This window comes from Arvicola amphibius, chromosome 4 (genome assembly GCF_903992535.2).
Source record: "Arvicola amphibius chromosome 4, mArvAmp1.2, whole genome shotgun sequence".
Classification (NCBI taxonomy): Eukaryota; Metazoa; Chordata; class Mammalia; order Rodentia; family Cricetidae; genus Arvicola; species Arvicola amphibius.
In genome coordinates this window covers 28,302,779-28,322,066 of record NC_052050.1, presented here as the reverse complement: position 1 = coordinate 28,322,066, position 19,288 = coordinate 28,302,779, and the positions used below count along the sequence as shown (strand labels likewise).

General features: G+C 40.2%; 1 protein-coding gene across 1 annotated transcript in view; it reads left to right on the top strand.

Moving 5' to 3' along the window:
* Ca10 (carbonic anhydrase 10) overlaps window positions 1–19,288 on the top strand; it is a 489,514-nt gene that overhangs the window by 80,230 nt on the left and 389,996 nt on the right. Inside the window, exon 2 of the mRNA XM_038328538.1 lies at window positions 4,267–4,341. Coding sequence (XP_038184466.1) covers window positions 4,267–4,341 — 75 coding nt within the window. The remainder of the gene's footprint in view (window positions 1–4,266; window positions 4,342–19,288) is intronic.

Here is a 19,288-nt window from a genome sequence, read left to right as displayed (position 1 = left end):
CAATTAACTCCAACAAAGGGGGGTGGTGGCATAGACACTATGTGTTCTCTAGTACATTAGACAGTTCCAAACAATGATAAATGATTCCATGTCCCAGCAGATATTCAAGGGAGTGGAAAATGTTTTATTTTTTTCTGAACCAACAAGCTCCACTTTGCGTGTGAACACAAAGTATCTCTTACAGACTTTTATTAACCCTTGTTCTTTAACAAAATAAATGCTCATAAAGAGGTGTGTTTTTCCTTATTTTGGAAAATCACCTCTGTCAGCGAGGCCATGATTCAGAAACCTCCTACACAACGCATAGAGATTATTTGTGCATGTTTCCACACAGCATCCAATTTCTTCACTCTATGTTCAGGCGTGCCGGGCCCCACTGTGTACATGTTGAAACATACAGTGTTTTATTATAAATCGTGTTCCTTGTAATTCTCTTATGGAATTACAATTGCAATTAAACTGTTACATTTCAGTATGTTGATTTTCTTTTTTGAATTTTATATGTAGAAATTAGCTACAACCACTTTCTTTTTTTTAGTAAAGACTAACAGAGGAAACATTTCAGGGTTTGCAAGCCAAATGATTTCTCTTAAGGCATTTTAGACATCGTCCTTCCAAAGAAAGGAATTGGTTGGTAATATGTAAGCAAATAAGCATAGTGAGCCAAAATGATTTGTGAACACTGAAGTTTAAATTTTATATAATTTTCATATCATAAGTTACTGCTATTGTTTGATTTTTTCAAGCATTTGAAAGTGCAAAACCATTCTTGGCTCTTGACCCCTACATATGTCTTCCCAGTAAGAGCTAGTTTGCTAATTGATTCTTCATAGTGTATGACATACAAGTTTTGTGTACAGAAACAATATTATGAGAAATTGTATTTTTTTTAATTTCTTGATTATAATATAATTAAAGTTTTATGTTGAACTTTTTAAACATATGCAAATTCTCTAATTAAAAGTTGGGGTTACTTCACTAGGGTGGGACCCACATTAGTACCTCAGTCAACCCTTCTCAAAGAAGTTTCTTCTTGCAATAGAGAGACTTTGGAGCACTTGGTCCTAAATGAGATTCTTTATCAAATCCCTACCCTCAAAGCTCAGGGGTCTATGAGAAAGAGGAGGTAGAACTATTTACAGAAGTTATGGGTGACTCCGTAGAAAGAGTGCCTTCTGCATACAACAGTACTGATGCACATATGAACTGACAGAGACTGTTACAGCATGCACAAGACTGCACAAGTGTAAGGCAGATGGGGTCCCAGCACTGAGGCAGGGAGGTGGACACAGGGTTCCACCCCTATAAGAAGCTATTTGCAATTGATACCTGTTGGCAAAGGGAAATCTGTTTTCTCAAATGGAGTATCACTGGAGATATCAAAAACACTCCATGACAGACCCCATGCTCAATAACTAGCCAACACAAAATTAACTCCATGTTTTTGTTTTTGTTTATTGCGAAGTATTTTGTTGTTGTTGTTGTCTGTTTATTTGTATGTGCATCAGTCCTATTGTATTCCAAAGACACTGTTTCCTTGAAGTCATTGGTAACTTCTGGCTCTTGTAGACTTTCCTGCTCCTCTTCTTGATAGGTCCCCTCTTGATGGGAGGGACCTTGAGGGGAGGGGTTTGATGAAGACATCTCATTTAGGACTGAGTGCTCCAAAGTCTCTCTCTACACATTGTCCAGTTATCTCTCTCTCTGTCTCTCTCTCTCTCTCTCTCTCTGTCTCTCTGTCTCTGTCTCTGTCTCTGTCTCTGTCTCTCTCTCTGTCTCTCTCTCTCTCTCTCTCTCTCTCTCTCTCTCTGTGTGTGTGTGTGTGTGTGTGTGTGTGTGTGTGTGTGTGTGTTTGGTCTTACTTATTTTTGTTTGTTTTGCTTTTGGTTTAACTTTTGTTTATGAGAGATAGAAGACATAAAGTTGGGTGGGTAGGGTGGTGGAAACAATCTCAGAGGATCTGAGATAGAGACAAAGACGTGGTCAAAATATATTATTTAAAACAATTTTGTTGATATATATCATATATATTTCAGCTAGACCTGGAGAGATGACTTGGTGGTTAAGGGTGTTTTTGTAAAGTATATGAGTTCAGTTTTCAGTACACACGTCAGGTAGCTTACAGCAACCTATAACTCCAACTCCGTGGACTCTGATGCCTTCTTTTGGCCTCTATGGTCAAACACACAGGTGTCATACATTCATACAGATAAATATAAATTAAAAATAAATTTGTAATGTGGCTTGGTAAAAGGATATATAAATTTATATATAAATATATAAGATTGTTGAGTCCACCCCATGGAGCCTCATTTAAATGATGAAACATATCCAAGACAATCCCCAGTAGCTGGCAGTCATAGTAAATAAAGAAGGCTATAGTTTTTACTTATATTCTCAACGGTCTTGACATGACAAAGCACAGGTGAGTCTTGATAAGACTGAAAGGTTCCTGTCTGAGATAATAAAAACTTTCCTGAATTATCTCTAATGTATTCACTGGCAGATGAAGTTCAAGACCAATGCTTTCAAGGTTGCAGAAATACAAGTCTTTTCCAAACTACCTAGAGAACCAGAAGGGTCCAGATTGAGTTTCATTTAGTAAAATATTAAGGTTTAGTTTTGATCTGTTTTGAAAAGTTGTATTATCTTTGAATTACATTTAATCTGCACCCAGCTAAGTGTTACACAGTGTTTCCAAAAGAGGGGTAAGGTTATTAGGCTTGACTGCATTGTGTGTCATCTATATTCATGTCATGAATTTCTAAGCCTTTGGAATCTCCTCTTGTTCCTGTGGCAGTGACCCATCAATGTATTGAGGAAGAGAATGAAGCAATATCTATCATGCAGTGCCAATGCTCAGAGAAAAAACTATCAAAATGCTTTCCGAATTCTAACCCCTTTTTCTCTGACACAGAGGGATGGTCTTTGTCCATCCACTTAGAGATTACTCCATCTGTATTCTGGAGCTGGCCATGCCTTCAGGAACTTCAAGTGCAATGCAAACATCTGGACTCTATAACACAAGGGAATCCAGAGTGCCCGAAATCTGGTGCCTGTTGCTGCATCTACTCCTTAGACTCATGCTGAGCCACTTGTAGCTGATGACATTCCATACCTTCCAAGCAGTTCTTTGTCACCCTTCTGTATGTCTCCAAAGTCCCAAGCCCCACTGTCAGTTTCAGGTTAGACTTCTCTTTTATCTGTCTTGTGTCAACAGCTACCCTTCAACCATGGTGTTACCAGTTGCAAGGTTCCAGTCTCATAGGCAGAGAAAAACATTACAAGTGCATCTGGAACGCAGAGGGATTTAGCAAGTCCCTTGTCTACACAAAGCCTTGTTTTCAAGCCTGACATCCTCTGCCCATCCTCTACAACACAAAATGATGCATCTCCAAGATAGGATTTAGAAAAGGGAGGTTGAATAAAATTAACATAATAAATAAAGGTTTAATGTTTGGTTTAGTCAAAACAGATTGCAAGTTTCTGAGTCTTCTTCACTATAGCTGAGAACTAAAATATGAATACAGTTTAAACAAACAAAGATACAGTTTTTACACACTCTTTGAGATTTGTACGCACATGAGTCCAACAAGTGGTGTGTGTTTGTGTGTCTCTGTGTGTCTGTGTGTGGAAGTCAAGAAGATAGCAGGTAAATAAGCCAAAACATAATCAATGTGTCTTTACTGCCATAAAAATATCTAAATACCTTAAAGAGCTTGTCTGGAGGTAAAGCAGAAAAACAGTTTCTCCTATATTCTTGACCTAAAAAGACAAGTCCTCCTGTGTTTGGGGGAAGTCATCCTCTTCAACTGAGTGTGCTGCTTTAGGAACCATGCTGTGTTCGGAGGATTTTTGTTGCTGTTATTATTTTTCTTGTTGATTTTTTTTATTTTGAGAGAGAGCAAGAGAGAGAGAAAGAGAGAGAGAGAGGGGGAGAGAGAGAAAAAACATCTAATTGGAAGCATAGGGAGGTGTAGGGATCTGGGAGGAGTTGGGGAAGAGGAAAGAATATCATCAAAATGTATTATATGGAAAATTCTTTTAAATAAAAATTTTTAAATACCCAAATAGCTATAAAAATCTATGACAAGAAATTTACATGCTAATGGTACATTTGAAGAAAAAAAAGGAGAAGATTCTTAAGGATTCTGGCTTTGGAGTAGTGAAAGGTGATCTTATGGTTATTTACTATTTTTACTTAGCAGTCGGAATGTGGCTCCTGTGCTATATCTTAATCTACCTTCTTGTTTGTTTCTCCTTTAGCTCAACAGAATTCACCAAAAATCCATGAAGGCTGGTGGGCATACAAGGAGGTGGTCCAGGGAAGCTTTGTTCCAGGTAAATACACTTTTATTTTTATCTATTTATTTCAACTCATTTTGTTCCTTAAACATTTTTAAGGAGATAGAAATACTCAACACCCCATTTATCAGTTTACTAGTCATACCTCATACTCCTATGTACTCGTAAAGTAATTATAAAAGAGAATTTGATGAACATCAGTGTTATTTCTACGTCACATTGGCTACATGGCCTGAAAATATTGTGAAAGTCAGAAGAGTCTATAAAGTGCTGGAAGAGTATTGCATACATTAGGGGAAGTTTTATTTTGTGAGTAGTTCTAACTTATATGTAACACATTATTTTTCTGTGTAAGCCTGTAAGCCTCAGGTCATTCCATCAATGGGAGCCTCCTCTAAAGAGAGGGAGAATAGAAGGCTGAGAGCATAGGCTGTCTGCCTGCACTTGGTCAAGAGAGAAAGGACTGTTCTTAACATTAATGAAACAGGAAACTTGAACAGACTGACCACGGCAATGAAGCTTGCTGGGATACATGCTGTCACTGATGTCACTGCATCCGAATCCATGCTCAAGACTCAGCAGATCAGGCCAAGTGCATTCTAAAAATAAACAGGTCATATGTGGATACTGTCAGCATGCGGGCACTGAACTGATCACCAAAGGCAGGTGACAGCCAGAAGCCCACTGTGACTTCAGTTAAAAAGGAAAGCAGTGGGTCCTTTCTCTACCATGTCCCTTACTCATAATGATCCTATTCCCTACACTATATGTGGAATTAACAACTTGGCATTAACCATGAAACCCATAGACCATCCCGCAAGGTATCAGAAAGGGAGGGAAGCAAAGGAAGGGATGAGAGTTTAAAGGGAAAAGACATGGAAGGGGCGACATATCTCCTGGTATTTTTAGCTTACTAGATGTGAGAGAGACAGAAAGGCAGCTCCCAAGAGCTTCAATGTATGGTCCGCACTCACCCGTGGTGCTCAGAACAGAAGATCAAAAGAACAGGCTGAGGGTTCCAAACTTGGTCACAGGTAAAATGTGCACTGTCCCCGGTCATCTGTTCATTCTTGACTGCTCTGTCTTTTTACTTATTTCTTCTGTAGAGCTTTTCATATAAGCTGGGCAAAGAGAAGGAGCTTGTGAAATTCCTTTAATCATTTCTGTCATGGGACAACAATAAGTATTGCTGGGGTTGTTTCTTTGGAGGAAGACATCCATGGTTAAGGAGAGTGGGTGACTCAGAAAAAAGCCAGCTGGCTGCTGGAGAGCCTCAGCGCTCTACAGTCCTAACTTCACAAATATGCCACAGCACATGGCACGTGGTTCTTCAGCCCAGTGTGCACAGAAACGGAACTTAATTCACCCACGAGTGTCCAGGTTTCAAATAGCAATTGTGTAAGTTGCATGCACTATGTCTTCTTAAATAGGTATAGATACCTGTCACTTGATATTTATAGTTGGCAGCATTCTTATCTATGATATAAAAGACTTAAAGATGTGTCTTTTGTCAAGAGAAACTGTTTTTATACTCATAATAGTACAGAAGTTATATAAACCATTATATTTTGTGTACCTGTGAATATGGGATTAGAGTGACCGAGGAGAGTCCCTCATTTCTAAATTACTTCTGCCTCTGTAGAGAGCACCCTCAGTGATTGTCATACCCTTAGGTAGCATGTGATTTTATAGCATTTTGCCTGACTTACACTATTTGTTTTCGTTTTTATATCCTCTTTATATGTGTCCAAAACCCTAGTATGACTTGTTTTATGCTTTCGAGACAACCTTGGGTATCACTTCTCTTTCCTTTGATGCTGACTCAAGAGTTTTACTTTTCTTTATTTCCAGCCTGGTATGTATACAAGTTGTGGCTATAGGACTTGTATTGAAGAGAAACACATAAAGGCCACAGCAGTGGCAAGAGAAAGGTTAACTTGGTGCCAGAATGCCCTACGTTGGTCAGTTTTGGTGGCGTTTATGCAACACCTTCATGATGCAGAGCCCCTTGTTTGGGGATAAAGAAGGGGAACTGGAGCATAGCTCTTACTCAATCTGAACTCACCATCTAAATGGCTAGATAGACCATAAAGGCACAGCTCCAGAGAACCAGTTCTGTCACAAGGCTAATAATGGTGTAGAATAGCATGATTCAGCCTGCGTGGTATGTATCAGAATTTCTTGCTGAGCAGCTCAGTATAGGCCTTCAACTAGCCTCCCTCTCAGCAGGCTCTGCTTTGCAAGCGAAGCCCAGATTTTGTTGGACTATTCATCCTGCACACAACTAATATCTACAGCCACAGTAGGGATTTCCTTCTTCTTCCTCTTCTTAATTTTCCTATATATTATTCTCCCTTCTTCTTCCTCCTCCTTCTCTTCTTTTTGCCAGCTACACTGTAATGACTAATTTATGTAATGATTAGAGCATAGAGTATGCTACCAGACATTTAGTAAGAAATGCTCTGGTGTCTGTCTTCCTGCCTCTCCCCTACCCTGCCCCTGTGTGTGCCTGTGTGTGTGTGTGTGTGTGTGTGTGCGCGCGCGCGCGCATGTGTGCTTGTGTCCTTCTACAGTCTTCCTTCCCTTATTTCATTAGTTCTCTTTCTCAGGACAACTGACCAACACACACAAGTGATTATTGGCTCTGTCCGTGCCGTAGTGTGAAAGGAAGTCTGCTGAATAAGCTTAAGTACTAAATCCACAAGCCACACTGAAGACAGCAGAATGGAAATATAGGAAGATCACTCTTATTATTTACACACACACACACACACACACACACACACACACACACATACATATATGTCACTGGGCTCCAACTATAGTAAAGGTTGTTGGGGGAAGGGGATGCCACTTTCCTCAATGGAATAGTCACAGATAAGTTGCACAGGTCCAGTCAGTAACCTCCCACCCACCCTCGGTGAGCCACACACAAAAAGAGGATTAGAAAGTTCAGTGCGCAAGGGACTTGTTGAAAAGAGGGACTCCAGCGAGGGGGGGGGAGTGGCGAGGAGAAGAGGCGGGGGATGAAATGACTGGATTTCATCGCAGAAATGTGTGAAGCTGTTAAGTAACAAGAGCAAAATAAATAGCATATATATGTTCACACAAAAAAACAATATTAGGCTAATTATGCTGTTGAGGAGTTAGCAGAAAGTTTGTTTAGTACCATTTAAATTATATTTATTAAATATTAAAAATGTGTGTTATAAATATATCACATATCTATAACACATTTTTTTAATTTAGTGTAAATACACACATGTCTTTAGCACACTTCTGGAATATGTGCCAAACACTGTCTATCCATGTTCTACTTGTTACAAAACGAGCATCTTCCCTTAGGAAGAGACATTATGCTGTGGAATGTTATGGCATAAAGTGATGATGTTTAACTTCTGGAGCTTGCAATATAAGGGAGTCACTTGTTAGAAATAATATGCAACCATTGGACACCCCAATATCTTCTTTGTGTGGTAAGGTTCGCAAGGGAAGTCTCTTTTTCATCCTAAAACAAAATGATCTGTGCTTGCTTCCCTTCTAACACCTGAATCACACCCATGGATTATGTATTTTCTCAGTCTTATGAAGCTCTGGAGAAGGTGAAAACCCCTCTTAGATTCTGTCAGCTGCTAAGGCTCACCCCAGGTCCCTAGACCCAAGCCCCTCAGCACAGTGACCCAGAATGCTCTCCTTTGACCTCCCTAGAAAAAGTTATATTTGGCCCTGAGATACTATTCTAAAGAGCTTACCCTGGCCTCCATCTCAGGAGGCAATGGGAGAAAGACAGATAAATGGCTGCTATCTTACAATATTTCCAGGGCTCCTCTCAGAAATGTTTGGGAGTTACTAACCCTCAGAAGGGGAGGCACAGCCCTGAGGATGAATAGCACTCTACCGGGGAAGAAGAGAAAAGGAATTTCAGAAAGAAAAGCAACATAGGCAAAGGCTTGAAAACCTTGAAAGGTGCAAGGCCCAGTAGAGCAAGAGGAGCTCTGGGCATTAACACTAGAGAGCAGCAGGGGTCTGATCATAAAGTAATGTACTAGCTGATATTCTAGAAGCCAAAGATCCTGAAGAAACAAGGAAGAGGTGACAATATTGTAAAATTCAATTAAAAAGATTATTTGAACTAAGACAGAAACAGTGAAGATTTTGAGGACAGGGGTCCTCCTCTCCTCTTATCTCCTACACCATCAGGATATAACGCAGGCCTTCCCTACAATAGTGACTACACATCTGCTTAACTGACTTGGGTCAGAGCAAGTACATAAGAAAGAACAAGATGAAAAGAAAGGCCTGACTCTACAGACATGCTCCTCAGCCCTTGAAGAGATGATGATGATGATGATGATGATGATGATGATGATGATGATAATGATGATAATGACAATGGTAATGATGACAGTATGAACTCCAATGCATGAAAATGGAAATCACTGATTTTCTCAATTTTATTTTGTGTCTAAGAAGCATGTATACAGGCATGTGTGTGTTACTAGACATGTGTTGAAGTCAACAAACAATTTTGTGGAGTCAGTTCTTGCCTTGCACTTTTCGTGGGTTGTGGGTATCAAATTGGGATCAATAGGCCTGCGTAATAAGCACTTTACCCGAGTAGCTCTCTTGCTGGCCCAACGCGGCATGCTTTAAGGCCATGCTTCTCAACCTGTGAGTCACAACCCTTTGGGCAGTCACATATCAGATATCTTGCATATCAGAAATTTACATTACAAGTCATAAGAGTAGCAAAAATTACAGTTATGAAGTAGCAACAAATAATTTTATGATGGGGGGGTCACCACAACACAAAGAACTATATTAGTAGGTTACAGCATTAGGAAGGTTGAGAACTACTGTTTTAAAGTCTAGTAGAAATAGTCTAAAATTTGGGGAGTCCCTGCCTATAAAGCCACAGCAAGTTAGAACCAGAGATTAGCCAGGACACTAATCTAATAAATGTCTAATAAATGGACTCAGAGAAGGGTTCCAGGTACTAAGGCCTGTGTGACGGCAAGCGTGGGCAAGCTATACATGAGAAACAGAGCAAAGGTCATTCTGGTGAGTGTAAAGTAACTGAGGCTATTGCTGTGATAGTGAGTGTGGTCAGAGACTGACGCATGGAAATCCTGACATACCATACTTAATATTTGAATAGAGGTTCTGGGAGTAACTGGAGGACAGAGAAATAGTCATGAGCCATTACTTCTCCCTGAAGATACGGAAATCACCACAAGGTCCTGAAACTGAGCCCATGGCCGTCAGAACGATCAACAGAAGAACTTGCCTCAACTGCTAATATTTATGATCAGGACTGGAACTAAGGAGTTTCATTAGCTCACCGTGGCATCCGATGCTGCTTTCTCTAAAATCAAGTACAAGAGGCTCATCTTGGACAGTAAACTCTCCCCGAACACTATTTTCCAGCATTTTCTTGCTGGGTAGTCTTTAAATCTCAAGACTATTAGATGAATGTAATTATCTCCAACCACCTGTGGTGGCATACTGAAGTCTAATTAGCTGTGTTTTGCCAAAGGCCTGTTCCTTTTGTTTAAAAACAAAAGTCTCGGGCTTGACACCAGTGATACAAATAGCTCTTCTCTCCCCAACAATCCTAGGCAAGAAAACAAACAAGAAGACAAGGTTCTTGCTGATCTAGGATGCCTCCAAAGTCATACATACCCAGCATCCTTCCTGTAGTAAACAGAACCGACAGTGGTTTCTGTTGCTGTGTTAACTGCCACCACTTATGTAATCAACGCATATTTACTGTCTCCCAGATTCCCTGAGTCAGAATCTGAGTATGACTTAGCTGGGTCCTTTATGATCACTCTGTCAAAGCATCATTTTAACTTATGCTTGTCTAACGCTGTGCTCCTAACGGACTTGGAAGAGTTTGCTTCCTCTCTAGGGCTGAAGGCTTAGGCTCAGGAGGGTTTCTTCTTCATGTTGGCTATTGCTTCAAAGATAACAAGACGGTAGCTCTCTCACCTTAAATCTCTGCCTGGGAACTTTGGGAAGTTCTATGTTCTCTTTCATTGAAAATCAGACCCATTTAGAGTAATGGTCTTTTGGATAACTCACAGTCAATTGGTGGACGATGTTACTCATGTCTGCAAAATTTCTTCATTTTTGCCAAGGACAGTAAATAGGAAGGGTGAAATTCCAACAGATCAAAAGATACCTTTCATTCTAAAGCTGTTTACCATTGAAATTCAGAGTCCTGGGGCCATCCTAGAATTTGACCAAACACAGTAGTTCTCATTTCTTTGTGCAGAGGCACAAAATCTTAATCTAATCATACCCCTGAAGTCTCTTTTGTCATCTAGAGTAATCCATAAGAAGACATCATAAGACAAGTGACATTTCACACTAATTTTGCAGTGGTAGAAGCAGGTCTAGAGAGTGATTCTATTTGTGTTTCTCCCATCTAGACTGTATGAATGTGATTAAGAAACTGCTTCTTGGGTGGAATACAGTTTGTTTTTCTTTGTTTTCTATGTAAGAAGCAAACTGAACAACAGACTAAATAAATAAATACTATGCCTCTATAATTGTCATCTTAAAAATTTTTTATTTTGGAAACTTTATTGATTCACAAGATGTTACAAAGATAATGCTGGAACTTTCCAGGAACCCTTTATGTCTTACATTACTGTATGCTATGCCTTTGTCATAACATAGACACCAACTGGAGTATGTAACTCTCAACTGATATATAGGTTGTTTTAGATTTCCCAATATTTCAACAAAATGTATTTTCTGTCCAATTTGGAGTACACCTTTGCATAGCCGTAATGCTTCCTTAGTCCCATCTGGAACATGAAAGTCTCTCACTGTTTCTTCAATGTTCCTTACTGTTAGTTTGGCCGTGTGTTGCATAGTTACTTGATAGAACATCCTTCAGTATGAGTTTGATGGTTTTCTCATGAATAAATTGGAATTGTAGTTTTGGTGGAAAGTTTCATACAGGTAGACTGCCATTTCAATTACATTCTCTTAGTGGTACGTGGTCATTTCATGGTTGTGCCTCATCCACACACCCTCATTAAGGCACAGAAAAGAAAGATTCTACAATGAGAGGTTTACCCATGGTGATAGAGTAGGTGAGTGGTGGCACTGGGCTCTTTGAGTTGGTCTATAGTGTCTCTCCAACCACACTACTCTAAAGCCCCTTCTGACTCAGTGATGTGGGAAAGTCTTCTGTTTGTGTTGATTTCATTCATTAATAAAGAAACTGCCTTGGTCCATTTAATAGGCCAGCCCTTAGGTGGGTGGAGTAGACAGACCAGGAAGAAGGAAGTGAGGTAGATGTCTCAGTCAGATGCCATGCCTCTCCTAAGTGAGTCAGATGCCTCAAGCAGTCACCATGACGCTCCTCTCCGAGATGGATGCAGGATAGAATCTTCCCGATAAGCCACCCCTCGTGGTGCTACACAGATTACTAAAATTGGGTTAATCAAGATGTGAGGATTAGACAATAAGAGGCTGGAACTAATGGGTCAGGCAGTGTTTAAATGAATACAGTTTGTGTGTTGTTATTTCGGTGCATAAGCTAGCTATGCAGGAGCCGGGCGGGATGAAAAGCAGGCCTGCCACAGCTCCTCACTACAACACAGGGCTTCAGGAAATGATTCTTTGCTTCAAAACTGTTTGTGGTGTTTACTGTTTAAGAGGAAAATTGTGTTGTTATTTCTTTCCAGGATAGTATCTGGAATTAACAAAAAGAAAGAACAATCTAGGGGGTGGCATCTGGTCAAAGGCATGACGCAGCTGTGCAAGTGGTCTGTGTAATCAAGAACTGAGCTCTTGTTTTACCCACCATATGTTCTTGAGCATGGACTGGGTGGGTAGGCATATAAGTACACTCTCCCCAAGGTGATTCATCTGCTTGTTCTTCTGTCTGCCCCCTTTAGATCATAGGAAGGCCAAAGGCTGTTAGAAAGTCCTCACGGCTTTGGCTTTCCCACTGACCAAGCATGAAACCCAAGTGATATATTATCTCTAGGGATTTTGATTTTCTCACATATAAAACAGGCTGTTAAGCAACATGACTTTCACAGATTCATTTTATCATTAATATTTTCTGTTTGCTGATATGATATATGATTATCTTGGAAGGTATTAGCAGCACTAAGAAATAGAATATCGGTTTCATTACATGGTAATTTTGCATTTTGCATATATTGGTGTTTGGAAGTGGAGTCGGCGATGTAATTGTCTCAGTGTCTGATCTCTCATCTCTAAGAGGAAGCAAGAACTGAATGGGCACAGTCTTTGCTGTCTGGAAAGGGGATGCTGCCTTGACTGGTTCTCAATTACAAATAATTTCAGTCTTGTTTTTTTCCCAGAAATTGGATGCCTATTGTTCAAGATGTACTGTGAGTCAGCTACGTGCCACACACCTTTGTAGACACCAGGAATACAAATTGGAAAAACTTCAGCTTCTGGTCTCAGGAGTTCACAGTCGGATTTAGAGATATATGATTTAGCCTGATAAGGTATGGGAGGCAGGCAGTATGTGTGATGAGATCCACTGGGCACATAAAGGAGAAAACAACTAATTCTGTCTTTGAGAAGGTTTCATAGATGAACAATTCTCCCGAGACAGGATTTTTCAAATGTGAAGGCATCTGCCAGGTAGACAAGGTGAAAATGAGCAAGACTGGTGTATGAAACATAATGGGATCTGAACTACTACTGAATAACAGATGAAACCTCCCTGCAAGTGTAAGCACTTCTGTTCATCACCCCATAAAGACCGGCCCTGTTATTTCCTCACTTCAGAACTGAATCACAGAAAGTGCACTGGATTCTTAACTTGAGCTCCAAGTCCCAGTATATCAAGTAACAACGCCATAGTGTTTGGAGACCACCAAACCACTCATAGCCTCACTTCACTCATGTCTAAAATAAAGACAGCAGGAGCTGTATTTTAGACGTTTCTGTAAAATGCAAAGTGAAATGGTGGAGGTAATTATTCCTTGTAACTATTAACATGTGATTTTAATCAGCTGTCGTTGTTGTGACAAAATACAGAAACCATTTTAAAAAGATCTATTTTGAGTCCTGGTTTAGAAGATTATGATTCATGGTCTCCTGAACTTGCAGCAGATCTGTGGCTGGGCAGAGCTTTATGGCACTAAAAACTTGTAGCAAAGGAGGCTGCTGTTCACCTCGTGTTGATCAAAGAAAAGAAAAGAAAGAAAGAAGAGGGAGGGTGAGAGGGGAAAAGAAGGGAAAGAGGGAGAAAATGGAGAGGGATGAGAAAGAGAAAAAGATGGGAACAGAGAGTAGGTAAAGAGCGGGGGAGAGGAGAGATGGATAGAGGTGTTCATCTCAGGGTGGTCAGAAATGAGAGGGGGAAGAAAGGGAGAAAAGGAGAGAGGGAGGAAGGGAGGAAGGGAGGAAGGGAGGAAGGGAGGGAGGGAGGGAGGGAGATAAAGAAGAACCAGGGACCAATATACTTTTCAAAACTGCTCTTAAATTGACCTAGTTCCTACAAAAAGAGCTTACTGGTCACCATCCTATTTATCAATGAATTAAGCTATTGATGAAGTTAGTGTCTTCATAATCCAATCATTCCTATATACCACCATTAGCTTGGGGAACAATGCTTCCATGCATGAGCCTTTGTAGACATAGTTCAAAGCTAAGTCATAGCAATATACACACAAATGGAAGAGTCTTGCTCAGTTTTATCACCATATTAAGTTTCTAATACAGCTCCCTACTCTGGAGAGCTTCTAAAATATATATTCTAAAGACAGCACACTGCATATAGAGATATAACTTCAATGGACATCTCCATTCTTGCATCAGTACAAGTTTGTTTAGATACATTCCTATCTTTAAATGAGTACTCCTATGTAGTGGTTCTGGTGGTTAATATCGATTTTTCATCTTGACAAAATCAGAAATCACCTGGGAGTCAAATCTCTGATCATGTTTGTGAGATAGTTTCTAGAATGAGTTCATAGAGGTTCAAAGATCCTCTCCATATTTGGGCACTACTATCCCATGGTCTTGGGTTTTAGACTGCATAAAAAGGAGAAAGTCAGCTGAGCACCAGTGTTCATTACTCTCTGCTTTCTGGCTGTAGATGCAATGAGACCACTTGCTTCAAGCACCTATGCACTATGCCTTTCCTGCTGTGACAGACATGTCCTTCAATGATAAACCCTTGCTTCCATTGCTTTGGACAGGTGTTTTGTCACAGCAATGACAAAAGCAGCTGGTATGGTGGCTTTTACACCTGTTCTTCTGAGACATACAGCTTTTCTGATGACACAAGGCAATGTCTGGCCAATCAATACAAGTGGTTGTAAGGACTCAACTCCCTGAGCTGTACTTCTGGAGCTTTGGGACCTATAGCTCTGATTTGCCAAGACAGGCACAGTAAGAGTGGTGCATGCTGGGTATAGGCAGTAGGGCTGTTCACGGTCTATACAAAATTGAGTAAAAATAATGAAGATTGATTAAAGTTTGACTGCAATTTTGGTATCCTTAGGTGCTGGAGATTCTAAACACTCTGGCAATAAAAATCTCCTCTTCTAAACTCTAAGTAGTTGTGAGTTTGTGAGTCTAAACTCTAAGTAGTTGCTGTATACCCTACTGAGTTCAAGTAATATATGTATAGTCTTCGAATTAGTTCATGTTTTGTTACTTATTCCTTAAGTGGTCTGTAACATGAAGGGGCCAGGCCTGCTTGTTTGGGTTTCTGTTCTACCAGGTACCCCACAAGTGTTTAGCCCCAAAGAAAATCACACAAAGATCTCTGTAAATTATAAAGCTGATTGGCCAATTAGCTTTAGCCACTTACTGGCTAACTCTCATATCTTGATTAACCCATTTTTCTGATCTATTTTAGCCATGTGGCTCAGTACCTTTTTCAGTGAGGCAGATCACATCCTGCTGCTTTGGTGATCTGGGCAGAAGTGGGAGGAATCAACTTCCTCCTTCCCAGGATTCTCCTGTTCTCATTACATCATTTCTACTTCCTGTCTGGTTTTCACACCTTTACCTCCTGCCTGGCCAATCAGCGTTTATTTAAAACATGATTGACAGATTACAGACAATTCTCCTGCACCACTGCATAGTATGAAGTCAGTTTGAACTGCAGCATGGTCAGGAGGAGAAGGACTCTCTAGGCTCAGGAGCCACCCAGCCTTGAGGGTTGGTTGAGGGAAATGAGTCATGTTTCCCTGAGGGTGTGGCCACTGGTAGGTTCCCTATTCCCCAGTGGTTGAACCCACAACCAGGCTTAGAGGGTCAATACTAGCTGGACTCATTATTAGTTAGTTATATGGAGAAAAAAAAGAATGAAAGGAAAACACCTGAAGTTTGGGTGCAGATATGTTGGGGGACCTAGGGGAAGTGGGATGGGGAGAGTCAGTGCTGGATATGATGGATATGATCAAGCTATTTTGAATGCATCTATGACATGTTCAAAGGATAAGCAAAATATGTGTGAAAATAAATAAGCAACCCAAACTGGATCAAAGCCTTTAAACTAAAACCAGAAATACTGAAACTTCTCAAGGTATACACAGAGAAAATAGTCTAGGATGTAAGTCTAGGCACTGAATTTCTGAACTGAACCCCGGTACTACAGGAATCAACCCCAAGAATTGACAAATAAGAGCACATGGAATTTAAAAGTTCCCTCGCAGCAAAATAAACCGTCAACGGAATGTAAAGACCACCTCTAGGGTGGAGAATATCCTTGTCATCTCTAATTTAGACACAGAGTTAACATCTAGAATATTTGAGGGACCGTAGTAATAAAAATCCACCCACTCTCCCCTAAACTGCCATTCTATAAATAGGCTAATGATCTGAGCAAATGGTCCTCAAACGAAGACATGCAACTGGACAATAAATCATTTTAAAATTATCCATCATCTCTAGCTGTCAGATAAATTCAAATTAAAAGTGCCTTGTGGTTCCATCAGAATGGCTACCATCAACAAGCGCTATCGATGGTGTGGGGAAAGGGAGCTTTTCTCCTCTGTTGTTGGGATTGTAAAACTAGTTCAGTCACTATGGAAATCAGTGCAGAGGCTTCACAGAAACCTGAAAACTGACCTGAGCTATAACCCAGCTCTGCCTATTGGACAAAGAACCAGTTGATTTGACAGCCTGCTATAGAGACCCTCCCACATTTTTGTTGGCCTTGCTCCTTTCATCCTAACTAGGAACTGGTACCAGCCTCTGGTCCTTCCTCAGTCCCAACTTCCGTGCCTTGAGATTCTTTTCTGAACACTTCTTTTCCCTTTCTAAAATAGTGCACATTTCTAGGCCTATGATTTCCAGAATGGAGGGGCCCCTTTACCACCTGCAGTGTCTGTGTTTCCTCATCTCTTCTCATTTTAAATGAAAAAAAAAATGGTTTTCCAGCACTTCTTCCTGTGACGGCAAGCAGACCCAGGCTCACTCACTTTACGTGATTGGAAAATCTCCCACACTCCTTGTGGGAGCTTTCCAGTTACAGCTTTGTATTCCAGACCTGTGGACTGTTCGACCTCCCACCTGAACACCTCAGTTTCACAGAATAGCCAAGCCACTTAGAAACCCTGTTGAAATGCATCTGAGGTTGTCTGCCTTACTCTTGAAGACTCTGCTTTTCCCTCCCAGAAGCCTCTCCCACCACATCAATAGCCTAGAAGCAGGCTCCCTTTAAATCATTTAAAATTAGAACATGTATCTCTTATATTTGTTTTTCCCAGAGCAAAATATTATTTCTATGGGTAATTCAGGAGAAATTATGCCTTCACCTCATCAGTATAAAACTATGTCTATAATGTCTTATTATATTACTTTTTCAAATACATTGCTCTGTGAAGTATCAGTAATCAGTACTCTAGTACATTTATATTCTATTTTTAATCCTGTGTTTTTACAGCAGCTATGTTTTCTTGGAGGCATGCTTAAACGTCTCTTGTCCTATGCGGATGAATGAGTCTCTAAGTTGTTACCAATCGATCACATTGCCTTTTATTTTTGTGTTGTTTCCTGGATAATTTCTATTCTTCTGACTTATTGTAGTAAATTCTTGAACCTACTTTAAAATTTTTAAACTCCATAGTTAATTTTTTTGGTTTGTTTTTTGCTTTGTTTTGTTTTGGTTTTTGTTGTTTTATTTTGTTTTTACAGAAAGGGTATGTGTGTGGGAGATCAAATTTCTGGGACTTAGAAGTACTGAGTAAGAACTTGATATTACACTTAAATGACAGTTTGTCTGGTAGCAAAAGTCTAGCTTCAAAATTACCCATTTAAAAATTTTTCATGTGAGTGTTCTACAGTCAACTCAAAAAAGTATACCAAATAAGAAATATGATGCCTTTGTAAATAAATATTAACACAAAAATAGTTTTTAAGATGATATTTTATTTTAGTTTTTAAATTAGCTGACTTAAGATATTAACCTTACCCTGGGAGTTTAGAAATGCCACTGGGATGTGCCTAAATGTATAACTATTTTGCTATTATTATTTGTGTTTAGAAGTGACCTACATACACATGTTCGTTCACACACAGAGATGCTGTATGTACACACATACACACACACACACATGCACACACATACACAAATCCACAGGCTTAACTAATTGAATTAATTCTTTTTCTTTTATCCTTGCTAAACTTTTCTGTAACTTTTTCCCTCGTGTGCTTGGTTATCCTTAACTGTTTGTTCCTGTTTCAAACAAAAGACCCTGTTACCTGACAAGGGGAACTGGCATGATCTCTCCTGCAATTGTGCATATTCCCTTAATAGGCTTTTACCTTAACGAAAAGTTTAAAAGTGGGGAGCGGTAATAGAAATGAGACTGTAATTAAGTGTGTATGAGCAGTAATGTTGTGTAGACCTGGATAAATAAGAGCAAAGATGGCAGTAAGTAATAGAGGCTGAATTTAAGTTGGTGTTTCATCTGGAAACACCATTATGGAAGATTAGAGTTAGGTGTAAGGAGAATCAACCTTCTGTTTTAACTTTGTTAATCTTGCCATTGTTGTTATTCAAGAGCAACCATCACATTGGCAGGAGAAGTCTGAGAAGATGTGGACATTTACCTTTTACCCATGTATCGTTGATAGACTAAGCCACAGAGTTAATGGGATTACATGTGAAAGGCAACATTTAGGACATAGTAGGACATGAGTAGACTCAGTGTGACAATTCATGTTAATACAGGCTTGCGTCAGCATGAGGAGGCTTTGGTTAACAAACATTTATGAACCTTTATGCCAGATGTGACCCTAAACTGTTAATGTATTCCTCTCAGACATCCCACAAATTATTAATGATTATTAGGTCCATTTTTCTATTGAGGTGTGTAGATTAGTAAGTTACCCAAGGTCAATAAATGGCAGAATTGGAACTCAGACCCAGCAGCAGAGCCCTAGAATTCACAGTGAAGGATGTCAGCATGATACCGCTGTGTGCGCTCTGGCCTCTCTAGGGTTCAGCGGGACTCAATGATGAGTGGCTGTGGGAAGAAGGGATGGAATTATGTAGGACGCCTTGACTCTTTCTACCTCCAGACACACTCCGCACTGCTGGCCCCTGCAGGTTTCAACCCCAGAATGTGTCTTTCTGCTATCCTATCACTTCACCGTCCTCATTTCCGACTTAGAGATGGTTAGGACACGTCCTGCCTGGTTTTTATGGTTCTCCTTTTCTTCTCATTTTCTCTGTCACAGCCAAGTTTCTTTTTTTCTTTGGAGCCTTTCCTGGAACTCAGTCTTGTAGACCAGGCTGGTCTCGAACTCACAGAGATCCATCTGCCTCTGCCTCCCAAGTGCTGGGATTAAAGGTGTGCGCCACCACCGCCCGGCTCTACAGTCAAGTTTCAAATCACAGCAGCATCCTATTACTTTCTTGATTAAAACCCTTCAGTGGCCTCGCATTCCTTACATAGTGCTCCCCTCCTGATATCCAAAGCAGTCTGGAATTTGGGTTCAGCTTCCAAGCTCGTAAGTC